At 40.7% G+C, this 23401-nt stretch overlaps 1 protein-coding gene across 5 annotated transcripts in view; it reads left to right on the top strand.

Moving 5' to 3' along the window:
* The window catches only part of USP3 (ubiquitin specific peptidase 3), a 174366-nt gene that overhangs the window by 88157 nt on the left and 62808 nt on the right, over nt 1-23401 (top strand). For 2 of the 5 annotated variants that reach the window (XM_010350589.3, XM_074393505.1), the window contains exon 1: nt 4684-4867. Coding sequence is in view for 1 of the 5 variants with exons in the window: in XM_074393504.1 (XP_074249605.1) it covers nt 3995-4085 (91 nt within the window). In the remaining 4 variants the exon portion in view is untranslated. Of the gene's footprint in view, nt 1-3111; nt 3151-3863; nt 4086-4683; nt 4868-23401 lie in introns of those variants that run through there. The other 3 variants (XM_074393504.1, XM_039468716.2, XM_074393506.1) reach the window with 3 other exon arrangements.

The raw sequence follows: 23401 nt of genomic DNA, 5'->3' as shown, positions 1-23401 counted from the left end.
TGATTGTACAGTTGCAATTTTTCATTCTTCCCCAATGAAAAATGCAAACTTTTCAAACAGGCCCGCCAATTCGGGCAGGTTTGGCCGAGGAAACCACCCTCTCCCCCAGCCCCCGGACAGCCAGAGGCAGCAGCACTCGCGTTCGAGAGCACGGGAGCTGGGGAGACTGGATCGTCACCCTCAGGGCTTGCTAGGATGCTAAGTCAGAGCTCCTCAGTGCCAGAGGGATGCGGGCCAAGAACAGAAACTTGAATGTTATTAAATGCAGCTGACGAAACGAGGGACTGAAAAGGCAGATTTCCCAGTGTGCCTCATGGTCTTCCCCCATCTGACTCATGTACTCACTGCGGGTTTCTTTTTCTCCACTCTTTTCTTACTATGAAAACGTTCAGAGACATAGGAAAGTTCGCTATTTTAGGGAAATCTAGCAAAAGCCCCAGGAGGGCCTCTTAGATTTTGCCCAATTTCTCCGGACTGCCTGATAGCATTTGCCCTCTGGGGACTATCACAATCTGGGACTAAATTAGGGCCCCTGCTCCCAAGGGATTTTATTCTAGATGGGGAGAGAAGTCACTAATACAAACTTTTTTCCCCCTTAAAATAGTTTACACCTTACAAAGCCCTTTCACATTCCTGATCCCGTTAAAATTATAAATTCAGAACTGAAAGGAAATTTAGAGACCATCTCTAGGGGTCAAATATTGGCAAATATTGGGCTACTTGCTAAGCTCCTGCCCATGGCAGACATGGCTAATATACCACACACTCACTCGTTCATCTATTCACTTATTTATTGGACATCCTCCATGTTCTACAGAGCAGGTTAGAAATAAAGCAGAAAACCAGACAGACTTGTTTGCTACCTTACGGAACTGCAAGGGGAAGACAGACATTAGGCAAATGATTAAATGCATGAAGAGTGTTTTTAGGCCGGGCTCGGTGACTCTTAACTGTAATCTTAGCACTTTGGGAGACTTAGGCAGGAGGATCCTTTGAGCCCAGGAGTTTGAGACCAACCTGGGCAATATAGGAGACACCATCTCTATTTTTTCTCACCCACCTCTATTTTTTTTTTTTTTAATTGTTCTTGGACAGGTGTGGTGGTGCATGCCTGTAATCCCATTAATTTGGGAGGCTGAGGCGGGTGGAGTACGAGGTCAAGAGATTGAGACCATCCTGGCCAACATGGTGAAATGCCGTCTCTATTAAAAATACAAAAATTAGCTGGGCGTGGTGCACACGCTTGTAGTCCCGGGTACTCGGGAGGCTGCGGCAGGAAAATCACTTGAACCTGGAAGGCGGAGTTTGCAGTGAGCCAAGATCTTGCCACTGTCCTCTAGCCTGGGAGACAGAGAAAGACTCTGTCTCAAAATAATAATAATAATAATAATAATATGTTTTTGTTATTGTTTTGTTTTTTGAAACGGAGTTTCACTCTTGTTTCCCAGGTTGGAGTGCTATGGGGCGATCTTAGCTCACTGAAACCTCCACCTCCCAGGTTCAAGCGATTCTCCCGAGTAGCTGAGATTACAGGGGCACGCCACACGACCAGCTAATTTTGTATTTTTAGTAGAGACAGGGTTTCTCCATTGTTGGTCAGATTGGTCTCAAACTCCCGTCAGGTGATCCATCCACCTTGGCCTCCCAAAGTGTTGGGATTACAGGTGTGAGCCACCGTACCCAGCCAAATAAAGTGTTTTTAAAAGCCGGTGTTGGGGCAGACAAGGGCCTCACACACTGGGAGGTACCCTGGGGGTGGGACAGGGTCTGGAAAGTCTCCCTCAGGAAGTGATGTTTAAACTGAAGTCTAGGGGATTAGGAAATGAGTCTCTGAGAGGGTGGAGAAATATTATATACAAGTATGAAGCATGGCCTGAGTGAGGTCACCTCCAGCACTGAAGAAGGAGCTATGGATGCTAAGAAGGGGTGGGTGTCCAGGGGAAAACAGAAGGTTGGTGGAGCAAGACCTTAAAGACAATAGGTTGACAGGGAGAGGTGGGTGGAAGAGCTTGAGCCAAGGGCAGATATTATTGTTTCTCATAAATTTCCCAGGATAGCAGCGTTCATCTGCTGTCATTAAAAACAAAGAAAAAGTTATAATTTATTGGCCACCTAGTATGTGGTGGTAATTTTCATGAATTCTTACATCTTGTCTGGCAAGACAAGCATTATTCCAGTTTTACAGATCTAGAAAAGGCTTGGAACGGCTAGAGACACTTGCTAAGCCTGGCCGCCAAGTAGGTATCAGAGCTAAGATTTGAACGCATGCCGGCCTGCCTTCCTAAGCAGACGCGCTTTCCACAACGCCTCACTGCCATTAAAATCCCAGGCCGAGGCTTTCTCTAACAGCAATCAAATACCACTTGAAAAAGGACAGATCTTTAAGGAATCTGAAATACTTCTGGGGAAAGGATGAGCGGAGGTGCCCCCGGTGGGTGGATGCCAATAGGCAGAGGTCTAGGCGGAAGAAGCCGACTTGTGGCGTGGGAGGTAGGGAAGAGTGAGAAGTGATTGACGGGGCGTCCCCAGCTGTTCTAAGACTGCACTGCAGGGAGGTGCCCGGCTCTAACCACTGCCCGGCCCGGTTAATCATTTCCTGACCTTCCTTCCTCCTCTCGCCCTGGCCGCAAGATTGCCACATCAGTCTTCCCCCTCCCCCTGCTCCCCTTCTGGTCCCGGGTCTCCTTCGCCGGGTTTTACAAGGAGCCCCAACTTGGAAGCAATATTTGTAATAGCCCCGGACGTCCTCAAGTGTCCCAGTGAGGTCGCAGGCTGGCTCCTGGGTACGCCGGCCCAAGCGGCCCCTTGAGGTTTACTCTCTCCCCTAGCCCCTTACTAAAAAGAGGTCAGAGGATCACGGATCCAATCTTGGCACAGATTAACAAGTTACAGACTCGGTTTCCCCCGCGGTAAAAAGGGGACGGTAATAAGGGGACGGTAGCAGTTAGCTGGTAGGGTGTTGCGAGGCTTAAATGCGGTGTGTGAAGTGCCTGGCTGGGAGACCGTAGAAGGTGTCTAACAAACGCTAGATCCCTTCACTTCTTATCGCCTGGAGGGGAGTTTAGCTTGCCCAGCAATCCCAGGCTACGTTGATCTCAGTTCAACTTCCAGGTTTGAAAGTCCTGCGACGTGCTGGAGGTAACGCAAAAGGTGAGTCACAGTGACAGGGTTTGAACGCGGGTTCATGGGCGCCCCTGCGGGCCCAGCCACGCAGCATCTAGGTGGCTGGCTAGGGCCACGTGTTTAGAAGCTAGAAAAGGCTCCCGGTTGCACCTGCCGCAGGGAGCCAAAAGCTAAGTCGGAACTGCCCTGGCATCCATCAAACCCGCTGCCCACCTTTCCCGGGGCCAGGCTCTTGCCCTCCCCCAGCTTGTTTCTTCGTATATAAAATGAAGGCCACGGTGCCAGTCTGCCACAGAGGTTTTAATCTTCTTCACACTTTGCTATGAGGCGGGATTTTTACCACGAAGCCGCGGAGTAGTCGGCACTACGTAGGTTCAGTCTCCTCCGCCCACCGCAGGAAACGCCGCGGACGGCCTGGGGTGCCCTGCTCGGCGCCCCACCCTTCCCGGTTACGGGGAAGCGGCGGGACTAGGGAAGTCACTTCGGAGCGCAGCCGGGCTCTGCGCCACCAGCTGGAGCGCGCCGGGACCCCACCCTGCGTGGTGGGCGGGGGCGGGCCAGGGGGCGGGGCTTACCCGGGGGCGGGGCGGGGAGGGCCTGCCTGGGAAGGCGGAAGCCTCCAGTCTAGAGGTGGCTGCAGAACCCGGATCTCGGATTTACACGTTCTACGGAGCGGGGCGCCGGGAGACGGCGGGCGAGAAAACCCGGCGTCCGGAAGCCCGTGCTTTCTTTGACGCAAGGGCTCGAGACGCAGCCGCCGTCGGCCGAGCGCCCGGCTAGGAGCGACCCCAGACGGAGCCTCCGGAGTTTCTCCGCCCCCACCTCGCCCGGTCCTGGAGCCACGGTCTTCCCAGCCACCTTCCTCGTGGCCATGGAGTGTCCACACCTGAGCTCCAGCGTCTGCATCGCTCCGGACTCAGCCAAGTTCCCCAACGGCTCCCCATCGTCCTGGTGCTGCAGCGGTGAGTGCGGCCCCGGGCCGGCCCCGCCGCGCACCCGAGGCCCCGGCTCTGCCGGGCCTGCCGTCTAGGGGCCGCGGGCGGCCGGCGCAAGGACTTGGGGAGGGGCGAGGGCGAGGGCTAGCGGGGCCTGGCGGGCTGGGGAGGGTACGCGGTGAGGCGGGCGCGGGCGGGAGCGGCTGCTGCTCCTTTGTTTCCCGAGGCCCGACGGCCGGGCAGGCGAAGGAGAGGCCCGCGAGGGGCGGGAGTCCGTGGAGGTCTCGAGCGCGTGGGGGCAGCGGCGGGCGGGGACCCTGGCCCGCGGCGCGCGCCCTTGCCCCGCCCTGCCGTGGCCGGGGGCTGTGCCCGTCCGTGTCGCGGGGTCGCCTGTGGGGCGGGTGTCCGGCCCCCGAGGGGCGGCCGCACGTGTGGTGGGGCCCGCGCCGCGCTCCGCGTACAGGACGGGAGGATAGCCGCTCTCCCGGCGCAGCATTGTCTGGGCTGCGGGACACGCGGGGGCTCCTCTCCGCCGCCGGCCCCGGCCCGGCTTTCCTTTCCCTTCTCCTCAGGCTCCGGCACCCCGAAACCCCGAGAGGCTCTCGGAGCTCGAGCGGCGGAGGTCCGGGTCTTTCATCCGCCTGGGAGGGTGAAGTTTGAAAACAGGCTGCTGGCTGAGAAGCTCCGAGACTGAGCCAACAGCTGCTTTGGAGGGGACGGCTCGAGTTTGCTTTTCACACCTTTTGGGTTGTCCGAAATTGCGTTGGAATTCCCGAGTTCCTGTGTTGTGAAACAGTTACTCGCTTTATGTAAGGCTTTTGAGTAGCTTAAGCGTTTAACTCCTCCTGCGGGCCCCCTTGGAAGCCCCAGTGCCCTCTCATTGTCTGCTCTAAGCGACTTCTTAGGATCGCACCGGCCACACGGCTTTGATTACTTCCTGGTAGGGCCCTGCTGCCACCGCTGGTCTTTGTTTATTAGCTTTGAGATGATCGCTGGTAGCTTGGGTTATATTAATAGTGTATAATTAGAATTGTTCACTTCGAAAATCTCAAGTTCATTTGAAATGTAGAAAAACGGCGATGGTATTGATTTAGCTGTGACATGTCTCGTTGTGGGCCCGAGCTGGGAAGATAGTTTAAAGAATGCCTTAACACTTTTGACAGCTTCTTAAATAGTGATTATGTATGTCCTTGGAAAAAACATTGGTAGGTCCACAAAGAAAAATATACTCTGGGATAAGGAATAGAAATAACTGCGGTTTCCTGGCGCGCTCAGACATCTGATGCTTTGCTTACCTTTGTAAAGTCAGGTATCTTTTTATGCATGAAGCCTTTAAAAATTAACCGGTTAATTGGTTTCACAGGGTAGTATTGCAGTTCTTTTGTGAGGATGCAGAAACTTGTATAAATTACCTTTTACCTATAAATCTGGTGGAATGTTGAGTATGGAACAAAAAATAGGGTGTATGGCACTGCTTTACAGATTGCTTGGTGGTGGTACATTAGCTGTAACTAGCTATTGGTGTGGTGCTATAATTGTAACTTAACTTTTTTCCCCAAAAGAAATTTGAAAACAAAACAAAAAAAAAAGCAAAGTTAACGCTAGGAAAAGCCTACCTCACAGGGAATGGTTGGATTAGTCTTGCTTATCTGTAGTAAACTACAGAAAGACAAAATGGACAATTAGCACACTTCTGGCATTTTCTAGGTAAAAATCACATCAGACTTAAAAATGGCTTCACTGGCACATCAATTTAAGAAAGGAAAATAATTGTGCAAGTGGCAGATACCCTCTTGCGAGTCAGTCTTGCCTCTATAAGTCAGGGAGTCCACATGACTGTAAAAGAGATACAGGAAATTGAGCATCTCTTGAGGAACTTAGTAAGTTAAAAGTGGAGCATAGGAGATGTGCTGATAACAAGAATGAACTGGTATGTTTAGCCATAAGGGAGGAGTGATTTCTGTCCAAGGAGTAGGATGGCATCTTTGCGTCTTGCAACAAAGTGTGCTTGACAAAGCTTTGCAAGCCTGGTTCTAGTCACTTGCTTGGATTTGTAGAACCAATAAAGCTAGTTTTGCAACTTTGTGCGAGTCCGCAATCTGAACTGAACCCATTTCATGCAGGTTCAACCCATTTGATATAATCTAGCATTGTTGTATTAAGCTTGATCTTGTGTGCCTGTGATTAAATGATTAGCAAATCTGTGAGTCCTTAACTAACTCGTTATCTTGAAGCGATATATAGTCTGGTATTTTTTTCTCCCGTACTCTTATTTTATTTTATTGTTTTTGGTAGGGGACCAAACGGGTAGCTGATGTCGTTGAATAATACTGTGACTGGGTGTCGAATCTGATTACGTTCTTATTAAGGAGAGGAAAATCCCTGTTTTGGCACTGGGACAATAAAAGTAATGCCCTTGCCTTATTTTCTTGGGGAGTTTGCAGTTATACCACAGCAAGACAGCCAAGCAAATTGCAAAATCCCGTAACATTCTGGGTTCCATCAGTTAGCAGTACTTAACTGGACAAATAGTTCTATTTTCTTTGAGTATCAGTTTCCTTATATAACCTGTAAAAAAAGGATAATACTTTGCATTTACTTCACAGGTGGCTGTTATGATGACCAAGGTAATTTATTGTGAAAACTTTGTGAAACTTGTATACACTATTCAAGTAATAGATGGTATTAGAGGTCAGAACATCTTTATAAAGAGGACTCTGAATAATTAAATATCCAAAGCCCATTAAATGGGGACTAGAACAGACTGGCTTTATGCTGAATGATGCTTTACAGGGAGATACAGAACTCAACAAGATTACAAGAAGTAAGAAGTAATTTTACTTCAGAATTAACATGAGCTTCTTATCCGTGGAAAGCACTGTGTGTTAGGTTATATAATTGTGTATTACAGCAGTTCTTACAATTCTTGTTCTTAGGATCCCTTTACAGTCTTAAAAATTGTTGAGCACCCAAAGAGCCTTTGTGTAGCCTGTATGGGTTGATATTTGTCACATTAGAAATTAAAGCTGAGAAATCCTTAAAATATGTATTCATTAATATGCTTACAAATAATAATAGACCCACTACCTATAACATAAATTGACAGTTTATGTAAAATGTTTTTCAGAACAAAAATTTAGTGGGAAGAGTGGCATTATTTTACATTTTTGTAAATCTTTGTTCAGCTTTATAGAAGACAGCTGGATTCTTACATTGCTTCTGCATTCAGTCTCTTGAAGATAAATCCATGTTGTGGTTTCAGGAAAATGTTGAAAATAGCAATCTCCTAATAACGTAAAGGCTGATTTATGTGTAATTGTTGCTTAAGGGATTCTAATTTTAAATGAAAAAGTTTTAAATAAAAGCTAGGACATTCTCTCAAGCTTTTTGTTATGTGCACACATCAGATGTTATTTTCAGAAGCTGGAGGCTTGGGCAGTCCTTATTTTTGTGGGTAAAAGAATTTAACCAGTGGGAAAAAGCACAAACTGTTTAAAAAGATGCCCTGAATACAAGTGTTTGAATAACTAAGGAAAGCCAAAGACCAAGCATTTGAACTCAAGGGTTTGGGTTAAACAGTCAGTTAAATTAGAGAGATTTAGTAGGGTAGGCATGATAATTTTTCTCTGATTAATTCTTCAAAGAGTTGAGAGTGCCTCTTTAAGTTTTCAGTACACACTTGCCTCATATTAATGTACCCAAGAAAAAGTAAGTGTAGATCAAGTAAACGTTATGCAATTTTGGGTGGATACTGGTGATAAACTCTTTTTTAAGGGATCCCTTCAGTAAGATGAGGTGCTGGGATTACCCGTGTGAGCCTCCATACCTAGCCTCCCCCCTTCTTAAGATACAATGAAAAGATGAGGTGCTGATTGTTGGTTGTCAGCGATAATAAATTTGTAATGGACTGATCAGGTTGTGATAAAGGTAAGAAATTACCTTGATGGAGTGATGGGTTATTTTGTATAGTATTTCTCCCCAACCTACATTTAACAGTCTTGTTTGCCCAGTGGACTAAATTTTCTAAATATAGACAGTCATTTGGTTGTCATCAGGTCAAATGCATTTACTGCTTTTTAGTAACATTCTGTGATGTATTTATTAAGTGCTTAACACTTAATAGGGCAATTAGTAAATATTTGCCTGCTAAATAAAGGAATTTTCACTTAGATGTGACTGGAAGGGTCTTTATGTTGAAAATAAATGCAGAGTAAGTCGGCTTTCCCCCAGAATGCTTTTACTGGCCTGCACTCCCAGTGTAGGCTGGATTGTGAGCAAATGACCATCTGCAGTGTTGTTATCACAATGAATTTGTGTTCTTTTGGTAGTCTGTATTTATAGAGGGGCAGGTGGACAATTTACTTGTAAATGTAGATATGGTAGTTAAAAATCAGTGGACAGGTGATACTTTTTTCACATTCTAAAATTTAGTATTTGAGTTACATATATCCTTCTGAAGAATTTAAACTTTGTTGGTAATATTTATAAAGCTGAAGTCAAGTGTCTTTCTAGTCTTTCTGCAGTATTCCTCCCCAACCCTGTCTCCTAGAATCTTAAAGCAGTCTCAGCTTATTTCCAAAGTCTCTAAATGATTGGTAATGGATGTGAAATGTGTGAAATTCAGAATGTGCTCCATGTATGTGTTTTGTTTAAAGAGGCCACAGTATAGAGATTGAGCTTAACATTTCCTTGTGAAGAAGTTTTGACACATTGATCAGAAGTTATTTTCCTAGTAACATGCTTAATAATGCGTAAAGAACATCCTTCATGGTCTAAGCAGAAGAAATGATGGAGTTGGGGAAAGAACTCTCTTTGGTGTGGTTTCCTGTTATTTATCCCCAAAATAATTTCTTCTCCTTATTTGCTTGTACACCATTAGCCTTAGGCTCGTTTAACAGCCTACTTTTTCTTCATTGAAATTGATGTAATTTCCTTCTCCACTGGAATATAAAAGATTGATTTTGGGTTCTTCAAGCTAGATTTAGAAATACTTACGTTTTATAGAGTTTGCAGCTCAGTGAGTAGACCAATGAGCAATTTACTGTGTAGCTCAGTGAGTAATTTAAATTCCTGTTTTAAAATTTGAGTCCCTCTTCCATCAGGGACTAATTTACATGTACATTATTTCCCCTAACCTAACCTGCTCTGTTTTTTTTTTTTTCTTTTTGAGCTTTTCTCCCCTTCCTGACCTTGTTTTTTTAATATATATATATTTTTTCTTCTTTGAAAACAAAACGTTAGTTTCCTTTGATTAAACTGCAGTTTCTGACCTACATACATACAGGTTTGTGTTGAACCAAGGCACTGAAGTAGATTTAGTAGGTAGATTATCAGTGTTTGAAGTGGAAAAGGTATGCTGTTTAATGTATTTTGATATTTTATGTTTATTCATAGCCTCTTTAGACAGGAGAGCAGTTGCATTCTAGGTGTTTTTAATAGAGCTTTCCTGGACAGATGGCTTGGAAGGAAGTACTTTGATGGATTCTCAGTAGGGGCTAGTACTTTTTGGAGGGTGTATTTATGATTAAGCTTACCTTGATTGACAATTTAGAATGCTGAGAATAGCATTAAGGACAGTAACAGCTTGTTGGTCTTACCTAGAATTGTCTTGTGCCAAGACCTCTCAAGATACATTGAGATTTCTGTGTAGTGGTCTGTTTTGAGAATGTAGGTAAGCGTAGGTATCCTTGAGACTGAAAAGAAATTCACCTAAAATTGTTCATTCAATTGTATCTTAAAATCTTTGGGGTTTTTGAATGAACTTTGGCTTAGAAATTTGTAGCAATCATGTTTTTAACTGCTGTGAGTCTGCAGATGTGATTATAGTAATTCCAGATGTTTTCTCATCTATTAGTTTTACTGAGTAGGAGTATAACTGAGAACAACATAAAGTAAATTCAAAGTAGTTTGCTAGCATTTAATCCTGACTAATTATGCATCCTTGTAGTTTTTTCTGTTTTATAGATTATGAAACTGAGACAAAGGTTATGAGTTGCTTAAGATGCATGGGAGGTATTAAAGATAGCCCAAAGTTTAAACTCTAATACTATTCAGACTTTTAGCGTGCCCTTTTTTTTTTTTTTTTTTTTTTTAAGCAGAGTCTTCATTTTGTCACTCAGTAACTTAATGTTTGACAGTTTAAAGAATATAAAATGTTTGGAACACATACTTTAATTAATTGCTTTGAAGATTTTTGATATGAAAATATATTTTAAATTCCATATCTCAAAAATTACTTATTTTAAAATTTGGTATTTGATTACCCCCTCACTCAATTTAATATTTAAAGTGCTGGCAAGTTGGAACAAGGAATTGGTGAAATACTTTGGAAGAAACAACTGTTTTAAATGTCAACCTTGTTATGCTCAGATCTAATTTTTTTTGTAGGCTGAAATTCATATTGCATTAGTTCAGACATAATAAACCAGTCTCCTCACTATAGCTATGGATAAAATGCAAATGCAATTAGCTTTAGGTTATTTTAACAATGGGTTTCAGTTATTGAAGTCTCTCTACCCCCCTTATTTTTTCATTTTTTTTCTGTTAGAAGATTCTTCTTGGAGGTGATTTGTTGTAGGGTAGAGGAGGGAGAGAATTCTTAAGGTATAGAATTTTGCAGTTGTTTCTGGTAGCTTAGAGGTTATTTGAAATATTTGCTTTTAGTCAGTGTACTTCGTTGATTCCATTTAGTTTTTCTAAGGTTTTCCAGTCATATTTCCTGTAAAAATTACAGTCTTTAGACTATAAAAACTACTGTAATAACTGGAGATCCTAAGACACATTTAAACTACTATAATAACTGCAGATCCTAAGACACATTTCCCCCTTTTTTATTTTTAGACAGAGTCTTGCTCTGTCGCCCAGCCTGGAGTGCAGTGGCGCGATCTTGGCTCACTGCAACTTCCACTTTCCTGGTTCAAGCAATTCTCCTGCCTCACTCTCCTGAGTAGCTGGGATTCCAGGCACCTGCCACCATGCCCGGCTAATTTTTGTATTTTTAGTAGAAACAGGGTTTCACACTGTGTTGGTCAGGCTGGTCTGGAACTCCTGACCTCGTGATCCGCCTGCCTCAGCCTCCCAAAGTGCTGGGATTACAGGTGTGAGCCTCCATACCTAGCCTCCCCCTTTCTTAAGATGCAATGAAAAGTGTATCTTCAGTGTGTGCTATTTACAGATGTATAAAATAATGCAGATGAATTCAGGAAGGCAATTTCAGATTTTGAAAACTGTTGAAATTAAACTTGGACATTGAAAAATCAAATTTGCAGTTGTCTTAAGTGTTTTGTGTTAGCTAGATGCCTCACAATAAATACTAGCTAATATAAGTTTATAAGACCCTTTGAAGAGGGAATTGAGTTTATTTTTATGATAAGCCAGATTATGTCAAAGATACTGTAACTAACTAGATTTTATGTGGAGACTATGTACTCTGCTTTAGTTTTTTTTCTGTTCTTTTTTTTGAGACAGAGTCTTGCTCTGTGGCCCAGGCTGGAGTGCAATGGCACGATCTCGGCTTATCGCAACCTCCACTTCCTGGGTTCAAGTGATCCTTCTGCCTCAGCCTCCTGAGTAGCTGAGATTACAGGCCCACTCCACCCGGCCAGCTAATTTTTTGTATTTTTAGTAAAGATGGGATTTCGCTATGTTGGCCAGGCTGGTCTTGAACTCCTGACCTTATGATCTGCCCACCTCTGCCTCCCAAAGTGCTGGGATTACAGGTGTGAGCCACTGTGCCTGGCCTCTGCTTTAGAATTGAATAGCTCTATCAGTGTCAGCTGTTTCCATTCTCGAGTAGAAGTTTTCTCCTGTTTTTTCTTTGTTCTAGCTGGGTTTAAGACAGCCTTCTTTGTAGAAATTGCTTGTCTGTTTATCCTTGATCCACAGTGAAGACTCTTAATTTTCTGAACTGTTCTTGTACCGTGTCATCACCAGAAAAGCCAGCTGGAAATTAACTATCATCTTTCTTCAGGTTTAACTTAATTGATCATAAGAAAGTATAGTTATTGTTTTAGCTTCTTTAAATCCTTGTCCTTGATAACCAAGCTCAGGTTTTAATTTTTGCTTACTTATTTTTCAGATGTGGAGTCTCACTCTGTCACCCAGTCTGAAGTGCAATGGTGCAATCATAGCTCATTGCAGCCTAGAACTCTTGAATTTAAGTGATCCTTCCACTTCAGCCTCCCCAGTAGGCTGGGACTACAGGCATGTGGCACCACACCCAGCTAATATTTAAATTTTTGGTAGAGATGGGATCTGGAAGTTGCCCAGCTCTTGAACTTCTGACTTAAAGCTGTCTTTCCACCTCAGCCTCCCAAAGTACTGGGATTACAGATGTGAGCCACCAGGCTGGCTGGGTTTTCTTTTTTAAATAGTATATTTTAAATTGTTCATTACTTTGTTTTGAGCATTTGTTGCACAATACTGGTGTAATGTTTTGATTAAAGTTTTTGAAGATCAAGTTTAAGTTTCTAGAAAACAAATTTCTGACATGGAATTATTCCCTGAGGTAATTGATAGACAATATGTTAGAAAAAATGTTCTGTGATATTAAGCATTTAAAAAACAACTGTATAATATAGACACTATGGGACCGACAATTGTAAAAATTGCTGATTGAGCAAATTTTAATTTTAGTTGCACACAGTAAAATGTTATTTGGTTTGAGATTAACTCTTATTTCCATGTTAATTATTTTGGATAGTAATAGTGAGATACTTCAGCACTGGAGAAATTGTTTTATAACAACTAACGGATCAAACTTCACTTTAAGTGTATGAAGTAGCTGCCAGAGCTCAACATTCATGCCATGAGAATTTAATTCTGAGAGCCTAAATGCATTCATTTCATTTTAGTCACTTTGAATATTTTGTTTGTATATAGTTTTTTAGAGCCTCATTTAAAAATATATGTATTTCTAGTTTTTTTCTTTGAACATATACAGATTTTTGGGAAAATGTGGGTCATGTTTGAAAATTGCATCTGTTGATTGTAAAAGGAAATTCAGACTCTTGGTTTTGGTTAAATAATTAGAACAGCCATTTAAAAAAACTAAAATAGTTAATGGTTTTTGGAGTTTGCATGTGCCTGTTTTCTGAAATATTGATTGTCTAACCCTCCGGCAGAGAATAAGTATTTGCCAAGTTTGTATTTCTTTTTTCTGTTTCTTCAAAATAAGTCCTGTTGATTTTAAAAGAAAAAAGAGTTTCCCAGTAAGTACAAGTGCGGTACTTTTCCCCCCTCCACTTTGTGCTTTAGTGTTAACCTTTTTTACATAACCACAGAGAACTAGGAAGAGAATTGTACAATGCAGATATTAAGCCTATTGTCCGCCAAGGAAAGTCTTTGATGTTAAGAGATCCCTAACCTTCTTATTTTATTTACTTGTGGGAGGGAGTTCTTCCTTAAATATATATGTCTTTTCTTATATTGCATACACTTGCAACTATTATTTTGAAATAATAGTTGTGTGGTGGTTACATTTATGACCTGATTCATTTCTTTTGAAGTGCCACTACTGTTTAACCATGGGCTTGCTTACTCAGTTTGTTGGCAACAGCGTATAATTGCATCAGGTCTTGCTGTATTAAATAAATGGAGACATTAGATGTCAGAATTTTTAAGTAGTTCATGGCTTTTGTTTTTATTATATATGTAATCAGCTTCATAGGGAAAGTTATTTTTGAAATAATTTGAGCTCCTGGGAGTTTTTTTGTAACTATTTGTGTCTGGTCTCCCAAAGGCAAAAATGGCCCATTTTGACTCTGATGTAGTAATCTGCTTTGGCTTCAGTGGTTTTTAGCCTTCCCCCCACTATACAGTTCCGGTGTTTAAACTGAAGATCAGGAGTAGCATAATAGCTTCATTAGATGTTTTTCACCAAAATAGATCTGAACAAGTCTGAATTTGTGGTAGAGGAAACCATAACGAATTTGTTTAGTGCATTACAGTTTTTGAGAATATGTTTCACACACATTGTTTCTATGTGTTGTTTGCATTTCATGGTGAAAGCATAAGGAATCCATTTAAAAATAGAGTAAAATGCTAGAGCCAGTAGGGGGAGGGGACCAGGCTGTGGACCAGAATTTGCCTCTGTGTGGGAAGTCAGCAGGACCAGATGCCCCTCTCTTCTTTGGCTCTGTAGGTATCTGGATCTGTTAACATATAGATGACAAATTTTGGCCAGCTTTGAAATTACATTTGCTAGTAGAGGGCACATATCATTAACTCTGCAGTGGGAATAAGGAATTCAGTAGGTGCCTGACCCCAAATGATAAACTGCTATTCTGACTTTTATGCTGTATAATAGATTTTAGACATTTTTTTAAAAAGATAAAAATTGGGGAATTTCATGAATTGATATGAGTGTTACATCAATTTACCATTTGAAGATTAATTCATGTTTTCAGAGCAGTAATACACATTTCTGAAATATACAGAGTTAGGAAATAGTATCAAAGGGCTTAAAATAGAATTTTAGTCTTCCTCACCTCCACTCTCAGTTCTTCTGTCCAGAGACAATCTCTCTAAGCTCCATTTAGCTTTCTGTCTCATGTTTACCTGCAGAATTCTAACCAAGGCTCTGTGATTTCTTAATTTGTTATTTTTAGGTATTACTCCGTGATATCTTGCTGTGGTAAATGAAGACTAGTGTTTGCACCACTTGTCCTTCTGTCTCTCCATTTCCCAATATAATTAGATTACATATTTTAGTTAATATAGTGATTAGTTTTTCTTTGTTGCCCAACATTTTATTTTTTCTTGAGTTAATAATTGCTGCTTTAAAAATTGCTTAGTTTACCTTAGACACATTTTCTCTTAAATGTTCCTTTAAACCTGTCAAGTGTCTATGAATATTATTTTCAACCCCTTCAACAGATTAGAATCTCTTAGCACTAACTCTTTTCCAAAAACCTTTCCAGAGCCCTCTGACCTCTGCTCTCATTTGAAATAATTGTTCTCCAGGCCTACTGGAGAGTTTTTATCCTTTGATTTCCTCTGTTTTTGTTTTTTTGTTTATTTATTTATTTATTTATTTATTTTTGAGTAGGAGTTTTGCTTTGTTGCCATGCTGGAGTGCAGTGGTGCCATCTTGGCTTACTGCAACCTCCCAAGTCCCTGGTTCAAGTGATTCTCCTGCCTCAGCCTCCTGTGTAGCTAGGATTAAAGGTACACACCACCACGCCCAGCTAATTTTTGTATTTTTAGTAGAGATGGGGTTTCACATTGACCTCCTGACCTGCCTGCCCTGGCCTCCCAAAGTGCTGGGATTACAGGCATGAGCCATTGAACCTGGCCTGTTGTTTTCTTATAATATTAGATCTCTTATTTCTTGGATCCTATGCCTTCTTTTTCTTGGTTTATTTCATTGTCTTGCTGGAGTACATCAAGCTCCCTTCTCATAGGAGGTAAATTTTTTTCTCTAATTCCATGGCACATTAAGGAGTAAATTTTTTACTCCTTGCAAGTCTGACGTTTTAATTTTGCCTTTATACTTCATTGCTTGGCTGAATAGAGAATATTAGTAAGAAAATAATTTTCCCTTAGAGTTTTTAAGGCATTGTTGGTTTGTTTCTAGGTTCTCTGTGTTGCAGTTGAGAAACTGATGCCTTCCAGATTTCCTCCTTCATATATGTCCTTTTATTCTTTTTCCTAGAAACCTTTGGGGTATTCTTTTTATCCTTGGTAACTGAAATTCCAAAATATGCCTGGGCATGGGTAGTTTTTCTTATGTTTTCTTTTATTTTTAATGGATACTCAAGGGGTTTTTCGTCTAGAGGTTCACATCCTTGAGTTAAAAGAAGTTTCTCTGTGTTATAAATTTGATGGCCTGCTCCTCCCCCCATCATTATAGTCCCCAATTTGTTCTTTTTTTCTTTCTGAAACTCTTTTTGGTTGGATGTTGGGTGTCCTGGGTGGAGTCTCTGATTTTCTTATCTCTTTACCTTTTGGTTCAAGTTTCTGGTATATTTCCTTGGTATTTTTTCTTCCATCCCTTCTGTTGAATATTGATCATTGTATTTCAAATTTTTAAGAGCTCTTTTTCATTTCCTGGCCATTCCTTTTTCACACATCCTGTTGCTATTGTTTTGCAGTATCTTCTCTTACTACTCTAGCAGTTCAGAGTGTGTTGGTTTTGAAGTTTTTCTGTGCTGCCTGTATTGTTTCTATTTCTCCTGGGTTCCTCTTTTTCTTTTTAAAATGATTCTTTCAGATTGGAGATTTTCCATAAAGATCTGTTTTATCTTTATCTTTTCACGTAAGAGTGAACTTTTTCATGTAAAAAGCTTTGTAATTGTGTGGGGCTTGTCCACAGTGTGCTTCACTATGAGATGGGGAGCAAGCCACCTTCTTTATTGGAGGAAGACACTCATATCTGTGCTGAGAATTTTTTCTGGTACCATTGAGTTTTTCAGTCTTCCCTCTTCGGGTTGTGCACCTGGTCACTGATGTTCTGAGATCAGGTTGAAGAATTTCCACGACTCAGTTGTCCTTAGAACACCTAGCCTCCTTGTGTTCAGTTCCGTCCTTATCTGGTGTCTGCTGTGTCCCTGTACCCAGAACTACTCCCATCTGTGTTCTTCCTGGCTGACACTTAGGCCATAGCTTCCTCTGCACTGCTAAGATTGTTAGTGCTCCCTGACTTCTTTCTCACTTCCAAAAAGCTGTTGAAATCTTTTGTCTGCTTTAGTTATCTCACATGTTCTCTTTATCTTTGTGGGTTTGTATCTGTATTTTTTTCCTTTGTTTTATTTAAGTGGGTCTTAGGTGAGAGAGAAGCTAAGTGAGAATTTGTCTGCCATGTTTAGTTTGGTGTCCATTTTTAAATGTATGTCATTTGTAATCCAGTTTTTAGGGCATTTTGCCCAATTAGAAATGCATCTTATTAGTTACTCAGAGTTAAATCACTGAAGTGAAATTTTACATTAATCTATTTGAATGAAAATTCATATTCAGATTTACCTTCTCTGATGAACAGAACAAAACATTGTTGCTATAATCAGAGTAAGCAGAGAAAATAGGCGAACCCAAAGGGTTCGATCTTACTTGGAAAGTCAGATCACATGCCAGGCTTTGGATAGGTGCATGCCTGGGAAAGAAACACAGTTGTAAGGTCATTGGGACTACTGCAGTTAATGCGTTGTAATACTTTTATTGAACTAGTTCATCATTCATTAATGAAGGGAAGTTAGTGCCAGGTTTATAGGATTCTTTGTGATAATTTAACCTTTTCTCTTGTGTTTTACTTTTTAAAAAGTATGTTTTTAGATGGAAGTAAACACAGATTTACTTTCAAATTTTAACACTCTCAAAATTTAAAAAGACTTTTGACTTTGATATAATTTTATACTTGAAGAAACACTGCTAAGAATAGTACAAAGAACTTCTGTATACTTAGATTTGCCAGTCACTCACATTTTCCCTAATTTATTTTATCATTTATATACGTGCCCTCTGTTTATGTGTTTCCCCTGATCGATTTACAGATGTAACACTCCTTTATCCATAAATAGTTTTGTTTTTTTTCCCCAAGAACAGGTCTTTCTTTTCAATAAGCACAGAACATTGGTCAAATCAGGACATTCGATAGTGATAGAATGCTGTTACCTAATGCACGTTCCCTGTTCAGATTTCCTCAGTTGTCCCAACAATGTCCTTCATAGCTATTACTCCTTTCTGTTTTCCTACCTAACCACCCTGGATCTAATCCAGGATCATGTGTTACATTTAGTTGTCATAACTCTTTAATTTTCTTTAATCTCCAGTTGTTCCTCAGCCTTTCTTTCTTTTTCATGTCTTGGCTTTTTTTTTTTTTTTTCTCCCCTGTTCTAAACCCACAGCCAACATCATAATGTCTTAGTATTTTTGAAGAGTTCATTTTAGTTATTTTATAAAATGTTCTTCAATTTGAGTTTTCTGAGGTTTCTTCATGATTAGATTCAGGCAATGCGTCTTTTGTAGGGATACCAGAGAAGTAATGTTGTGTCTTCTCAGGCATCATATCAAGTCTTGGTCTGTCTTGTTTTTGGTAATAACTAACTTTGATTACTTTATTAAGGCAATATTTGGTAGGTTAATCAGCTATAAAGTTACTATTTTCTCCTTTGTTGTTAAGAAGTAATTTGTGGGAAATATTTTTAGATTATGTATATACCCTGATTCTTACCAAAGTTTTACCCAATAGTTTGACATTCATTGATGGTTCTTGCCTGAATCAGTTATGAGTAGGATGATTGTAAGGTGGTGATTTTTCTGACTCATAATTCTTCTACATGTTAGTTGGTATTCTGTTATAAGCAAGAACTGTCTCCCTCACTATTAGTTTGCTTACTTATCTTAATAAGAACTCACAGGGTTTTTTTTTCTTTTCTTTTTTTTTTTTTAATTCTGTGGCACTCTTAGCATTATTTATTTTGAGGCTCAAATTAGCTTATATCTGAGCCCTTTCTTTCTTTCTGGCACAAGATGTTCCAGGCTCATCTTGTACTTAGCCTGTTGCAGCCTTGGAATTAGCCATTTCTCCAAGTAGCCCTCATTCTTTTTGCCTGGGAATAATATTTATAAACTAAGATATCTCAGCACGGAAGAGCTAATAAATATAAATAAATAAACATATCTATATCTGTTTTATGTCTGTATATTTGTGTGTTTATCACCATGGTTTTATATTGATAACTACAATTTCTTTCAACAACATGGGCCTAGTCTTGCCCCCTTCCATATTTGTAACACCTTTCTTTAACAGTGAAAATCTGTTTCCCATTATCTACAATGAGTATGTACTCATTTGCTCAGTTCTATAATCAGATAAGATAGTTCCAGAATTGCTAATCCATACCATTGTAAAGAAACCCCCTTATAACTAGAGGTCAAATTTGTTAACAGTTCTTTTTGCCTGTATATTGACAACATATAAAGTGCTATGTTCAAAAGTGTATTTGGGTTAGTTTTTAATCTCCCTTTTAATACACTTACTTGACATAAAGTTTGTTCATTTGTGTTTGATTTCCATTTTAGATTTTTAAAATCTCATCCTTATTAATTATATTTTGCTTTTTGAGTATATAAAACATTGTCATGGCTCCAAAAGTTAAAACTATCCAAAAAGCTGTACTAAGCAGTGTGACTCTGTAATACCTGCCACTCATTCCTACCCACCTCCTGTAGACAACCAATTTCATTAATTCCTGATTGATTCCTGTGTTTCTTTTTGTAAAGAAAAGCAGATGGGTATTTTCTTATTTTCTTCCCCCCCCCACCACAGAAAAGATAGCAAACCATATATACTCTTTTGGACTTTGTTTTTTTCATTTAGCAGTATATGCTGGATGTCACTCCCTGTTTGTAGGAATTTTTCCTTTCCTTATTCTTTTTTTTTTAAACAGCTTCTAGTACTCCATTTGTGGATGTGCCACAGTGAATTCAACCAGTCTCCTATGTGTGGGCATTCAGATTGTTTCCAATATTTGTAGTTATAAATAATGCAGCAATTAATAGCCTTGTACAAAGATATGTTTGTATTATTGGGTATCTTCAGGGAAGAACGCAAATTTAACTTTTTAATTGTGGGAGCAGTAATGTATAAGATAATACTTCAAGCTCTTTGTCTGCCTACTGCGAACTTCCCTTTCACTGTGGTTGTACAAATGTATCTAAGTCTACTGAAGTGAAATACTTGATCATAATTATTTTTCTGTTGGGAAATCTTGATATTAGAGAGCTAGAAGTGGCCTTGGGATATTTTTAGTCAAGTAGTAGCTGATCATATGCCCTGGGTCAGGGTTCATTTTAAGCAGTTAACTGTTCCTATTCACACTCATCAGTGCTCTTCTACTGCCTTGGCTCAGACCAGCTGTTTCAGGTACTTCTCCCTTAACATTTAATTTAATTCATAATAGGTTCCTTCATGTTGAACTGTTGACTGGGGTTGTAGAATGGCAGGAGGATAAGACAATTATACATGGGATAGACCTAAGGATTTCAGCATCTGTTTTTTCTCATAGGTCTCAGAGGATTGATGGTTATGAACTGCAGATTCTCAAAGGAATGGCATCTTGGATTCCCAGATGATGCTTCCAGTGATTTGCTTGTTTGAGACAGGATCTTGCTTTGCTGCCCAGGCTGGAGTCAGTGGTGCAGTCTCAGCTTACAGAGGCCCGAAATTCCACACTTAAGTTATCTTCCCGTCGTAGAGACGCAGTCTTACTATGTTGCCCAGGCCCATTCAGAACTCCTGGTCTCAAGTGATCCTCCTGCCTTGGCCTCCCAAAGTGCAGGGATTACAGGCATGAGCTACCTCGCCCAGCCCTTTCAGGAAATTAATGACTTACAGTCGTTTGTTCCAGCTAGCGAACATTGGAGTAGAAGGGAGATGTCCTCTTGCATTACTAGATAACCGCATAAAAAGTTGGCTAGCATAGCTTCCCAACAGAGGGGCCACAAGTGGAATACATATGTGTTGAAATAAATTATCCCCTCAGCCTAGAGGTGGCTATACTCCTGGACAGATCATTTCTGGCCGTGAGAAAACTCTTCAGTGAATGTGTGTGTGCCAAACAGATATTACTTTCTGTGCGTGGCCTGACATGGGAAAGGTTTGGAAGGTAGGCAAGAGCACAGTCTCAAAATTAGCCTCTGCTCCTTAAAGAGAACTAGGTAATAGGGTGAAGAGGAATTGAATTATTTAGGGTAGAGGTTAAAATCTAATTGTCCCTAAAAATAAGCTGATAACCATATCTTAAATGTGGTGTGATTTGAAATTCTTAACAACTTCTTTGCTGAAACAAAAGTTAGAAATTAAAATATATTTCTAAATGACTTGGCTTGTAACCTCATTTTATTGGATATTGGAATATAGAATAATTCACATTAACGAACTTAGCACCTTTGTTCGTCTGAATTTTGACATTTTATTGGTTAGTATACCCACAGTGCACTAAATGGCGTAGATACCCAGAGTCTATTTTGGTTGATTAGATCAGTGTACCAGGATTTAATGACTGTTCTGAATACCTCTGAGTTTGATGTATTCTAACAGAGTTTCAACACTTGAGTTGCTTCTCTACTTAAATGTTTTACCTGAGTAGCATTCTGTTGTTGTCTAAACCTTATCTCTTAAAATGCGCTTCTGAAATACGTTTTTCCTGAAATATTTATTTTACACTAGGTACATAAAATTTAATGATTCTGACATTTAAGGTGGTTATAACAGTTACATCAATTTTGAAATAAGCTTATTGAAATTGAGTATTTGATGTTTTCAATATTGTTTAATTTTAGGTCTGGTATAGGAGGAGTTTGAGGGAAAGGAACCGACATTCACTGAGTGCTTTCCATTGGCTGGGCCATGTGAGGTAGAAGGTGGGATTTGACCCATTTTGCAGAGAGGAAGCAGACTCTAGAACTAATTTAGCTTAAGGTCATAGAATAAAATGGTAGAGCTACAACTTTAACAAAGTTGGTTCTGTAGTCTATGCTTCGTTCATTATGTCACGTGACCTGCATCATGTTTGAGTCTAAGGAGGAACAGATTCCTATGAAGGCAACTCATTCTGCTTGGTACATTTTTGTGTAAAAGAGGGAAGGAATTCTTCTGGAAGGGTTCAAGGGCAGGTGATAAAGGCATTTACTTAGTTCAACCAAAATAATGTGGAGCAGAGTTGTGATCACTGTGTCCCTTCCTTTTTAGGTCAGATGTGGAATAGTTTGTTAAGAGTTGTGAAAAAATTTGTGAGTAGCTCCAGCTACAGAGGCCTGGGATCAGGCATTGCTGAGCATGATGGGGATCTAGTCATGCTGGCTGAGGAATATGTAAGAGCTCTTGGGGTAAAGAGAAATAGAAACAGAATGAGTAATGTTCTCAACTCTTCATATTTAGAAGCAGTTTTTCAAGTTCAACCTTCAGTAAAACCTGGGGTTTCCTAGAATGCTTATTAAATAACATCATCCAGGGAAGCAAAAGGAACAAGGGATAAGGCTTTGTACCTTTTAATGAAGAGTAAAGGAATTTCTGCCACTGTTTATGGCACTTTCTTAAGGATCTTTACCCAGAATTTGGGATTTCTGTGGAAATAGTTCTTTTGAAATTTTGAAGGTTCTAAACTTACTTGTTACTGAGTTACAGTTTTCACGATGTAGGACAACATTCGGAATGATGTTTGTGCTCAAGAAATAGGTTTTCTTGAGGTAGCGGTGGCACACCTAGATTTGAGTTATTAAAATATTGATGTGATACAGAAAGATCCAGTCCAAAGGATGATGGCGGCCTAGTTGAAGTTAAATGTCAAGTCTTTATTGCCACTACTTCTGTTGTGGAGGGAATAGTATAGTCGTTGGATAGCTTTGAATCCTCCTGTGTAAAACCTCTTGAAGTTTCTTTTTCATCCTCACTTGTCCTAAACAACAGGTCAGTCATTGAGTCAGGTAAGTGAGTTGTTTGGTGGGTATGGAGGATGCTGCATCACTGATACTGCTCCCTCTGTAAATGGAGTTCTGGATATCTGTTGCTGCACAACAAACAGCCATACATCCTAGAAGCCTAAAACAACTGTTTTATTTTGCTTATAATTTTGTGGGTGAAGAATTCAGGAAGAACTTGGCTGGAATTGCATCAGGTGAAGAATGTGGGCTCACAGTTACCAGACGTGCGTTAAGAAGACACTTTGGAAGAGGGTGTTCTAGAGTCTTCTTAACTCACCTGTCCAGTATCTCTGTGCTCCCTGGAGTCTCTGTCCCCCAGTCTTCCTGCACATGGTTTGGGCTTTTCTCAGCATGCTGGTCTCTGGGTAATTAGACTTCTTCCATGGTGGCTGGCTTTCCTAAGAGCAAGCATTTCAAGTAACTCTGTGAGCCTGCAATAGCAAGAGGGAGCTGTACATTTCTTAAGGCCTGGACTTGCAGGTTGACATAGAATCACTTCTGCCATAATCACTCTGTCGGGGCAGTCACAGAGCCTGCCCATCCATATTTGGAGAATGAGGATATAGACCCTGTCTTTCATGGGAAGAATGTCAAAGAATTTGTGGCCATCTTTAATCTACCACAGGGTCATTAAGCAGAAAGGAGAGGATTGTTAATGAAAAATGCTGAACTGACTTTACCAGCAAATATAAGTTCTTGCTTACCTAATGACTCGGAATAGACTGGTTGTCAGAACTAAGAAAGGAATAGAGGCAAAAGAGAGCTTCTAGAAGGAGGAAAGTGGAAAAAAATTTCATGGGAAAGTAGAAAGGCAACCAAATCATAGTTGTCTTTCCTGCCTTGGACCTGGAGTCTCGGTTCTGTGGTCTTGGCCTTAGTCCCAGGCCGGCACTTCTGACCATTTTGGATTTGGTGCTCGTGACGGG

The sequence above is a fragment of the Saimiri boliviensis genome, chromosome 2 (genome assembly GCF_048565385.1).
Source record: "Saimiri boliviensis isolate mSaiBol1 chromosome 2, mSaiBol1.pri, whole genome shotgun sequence".
Lineage (NCBI taxonomy): Eukaryota > Metazoa > Chordata > Mammalia > Primates > Cebidae > Saimiri > Saimiri boliviensis.
The sequence above is the reverse complement of the archived record's forward strand: the minus strand, read 5'-3'. Positions and strand labels throughout refer to the sequence as shown.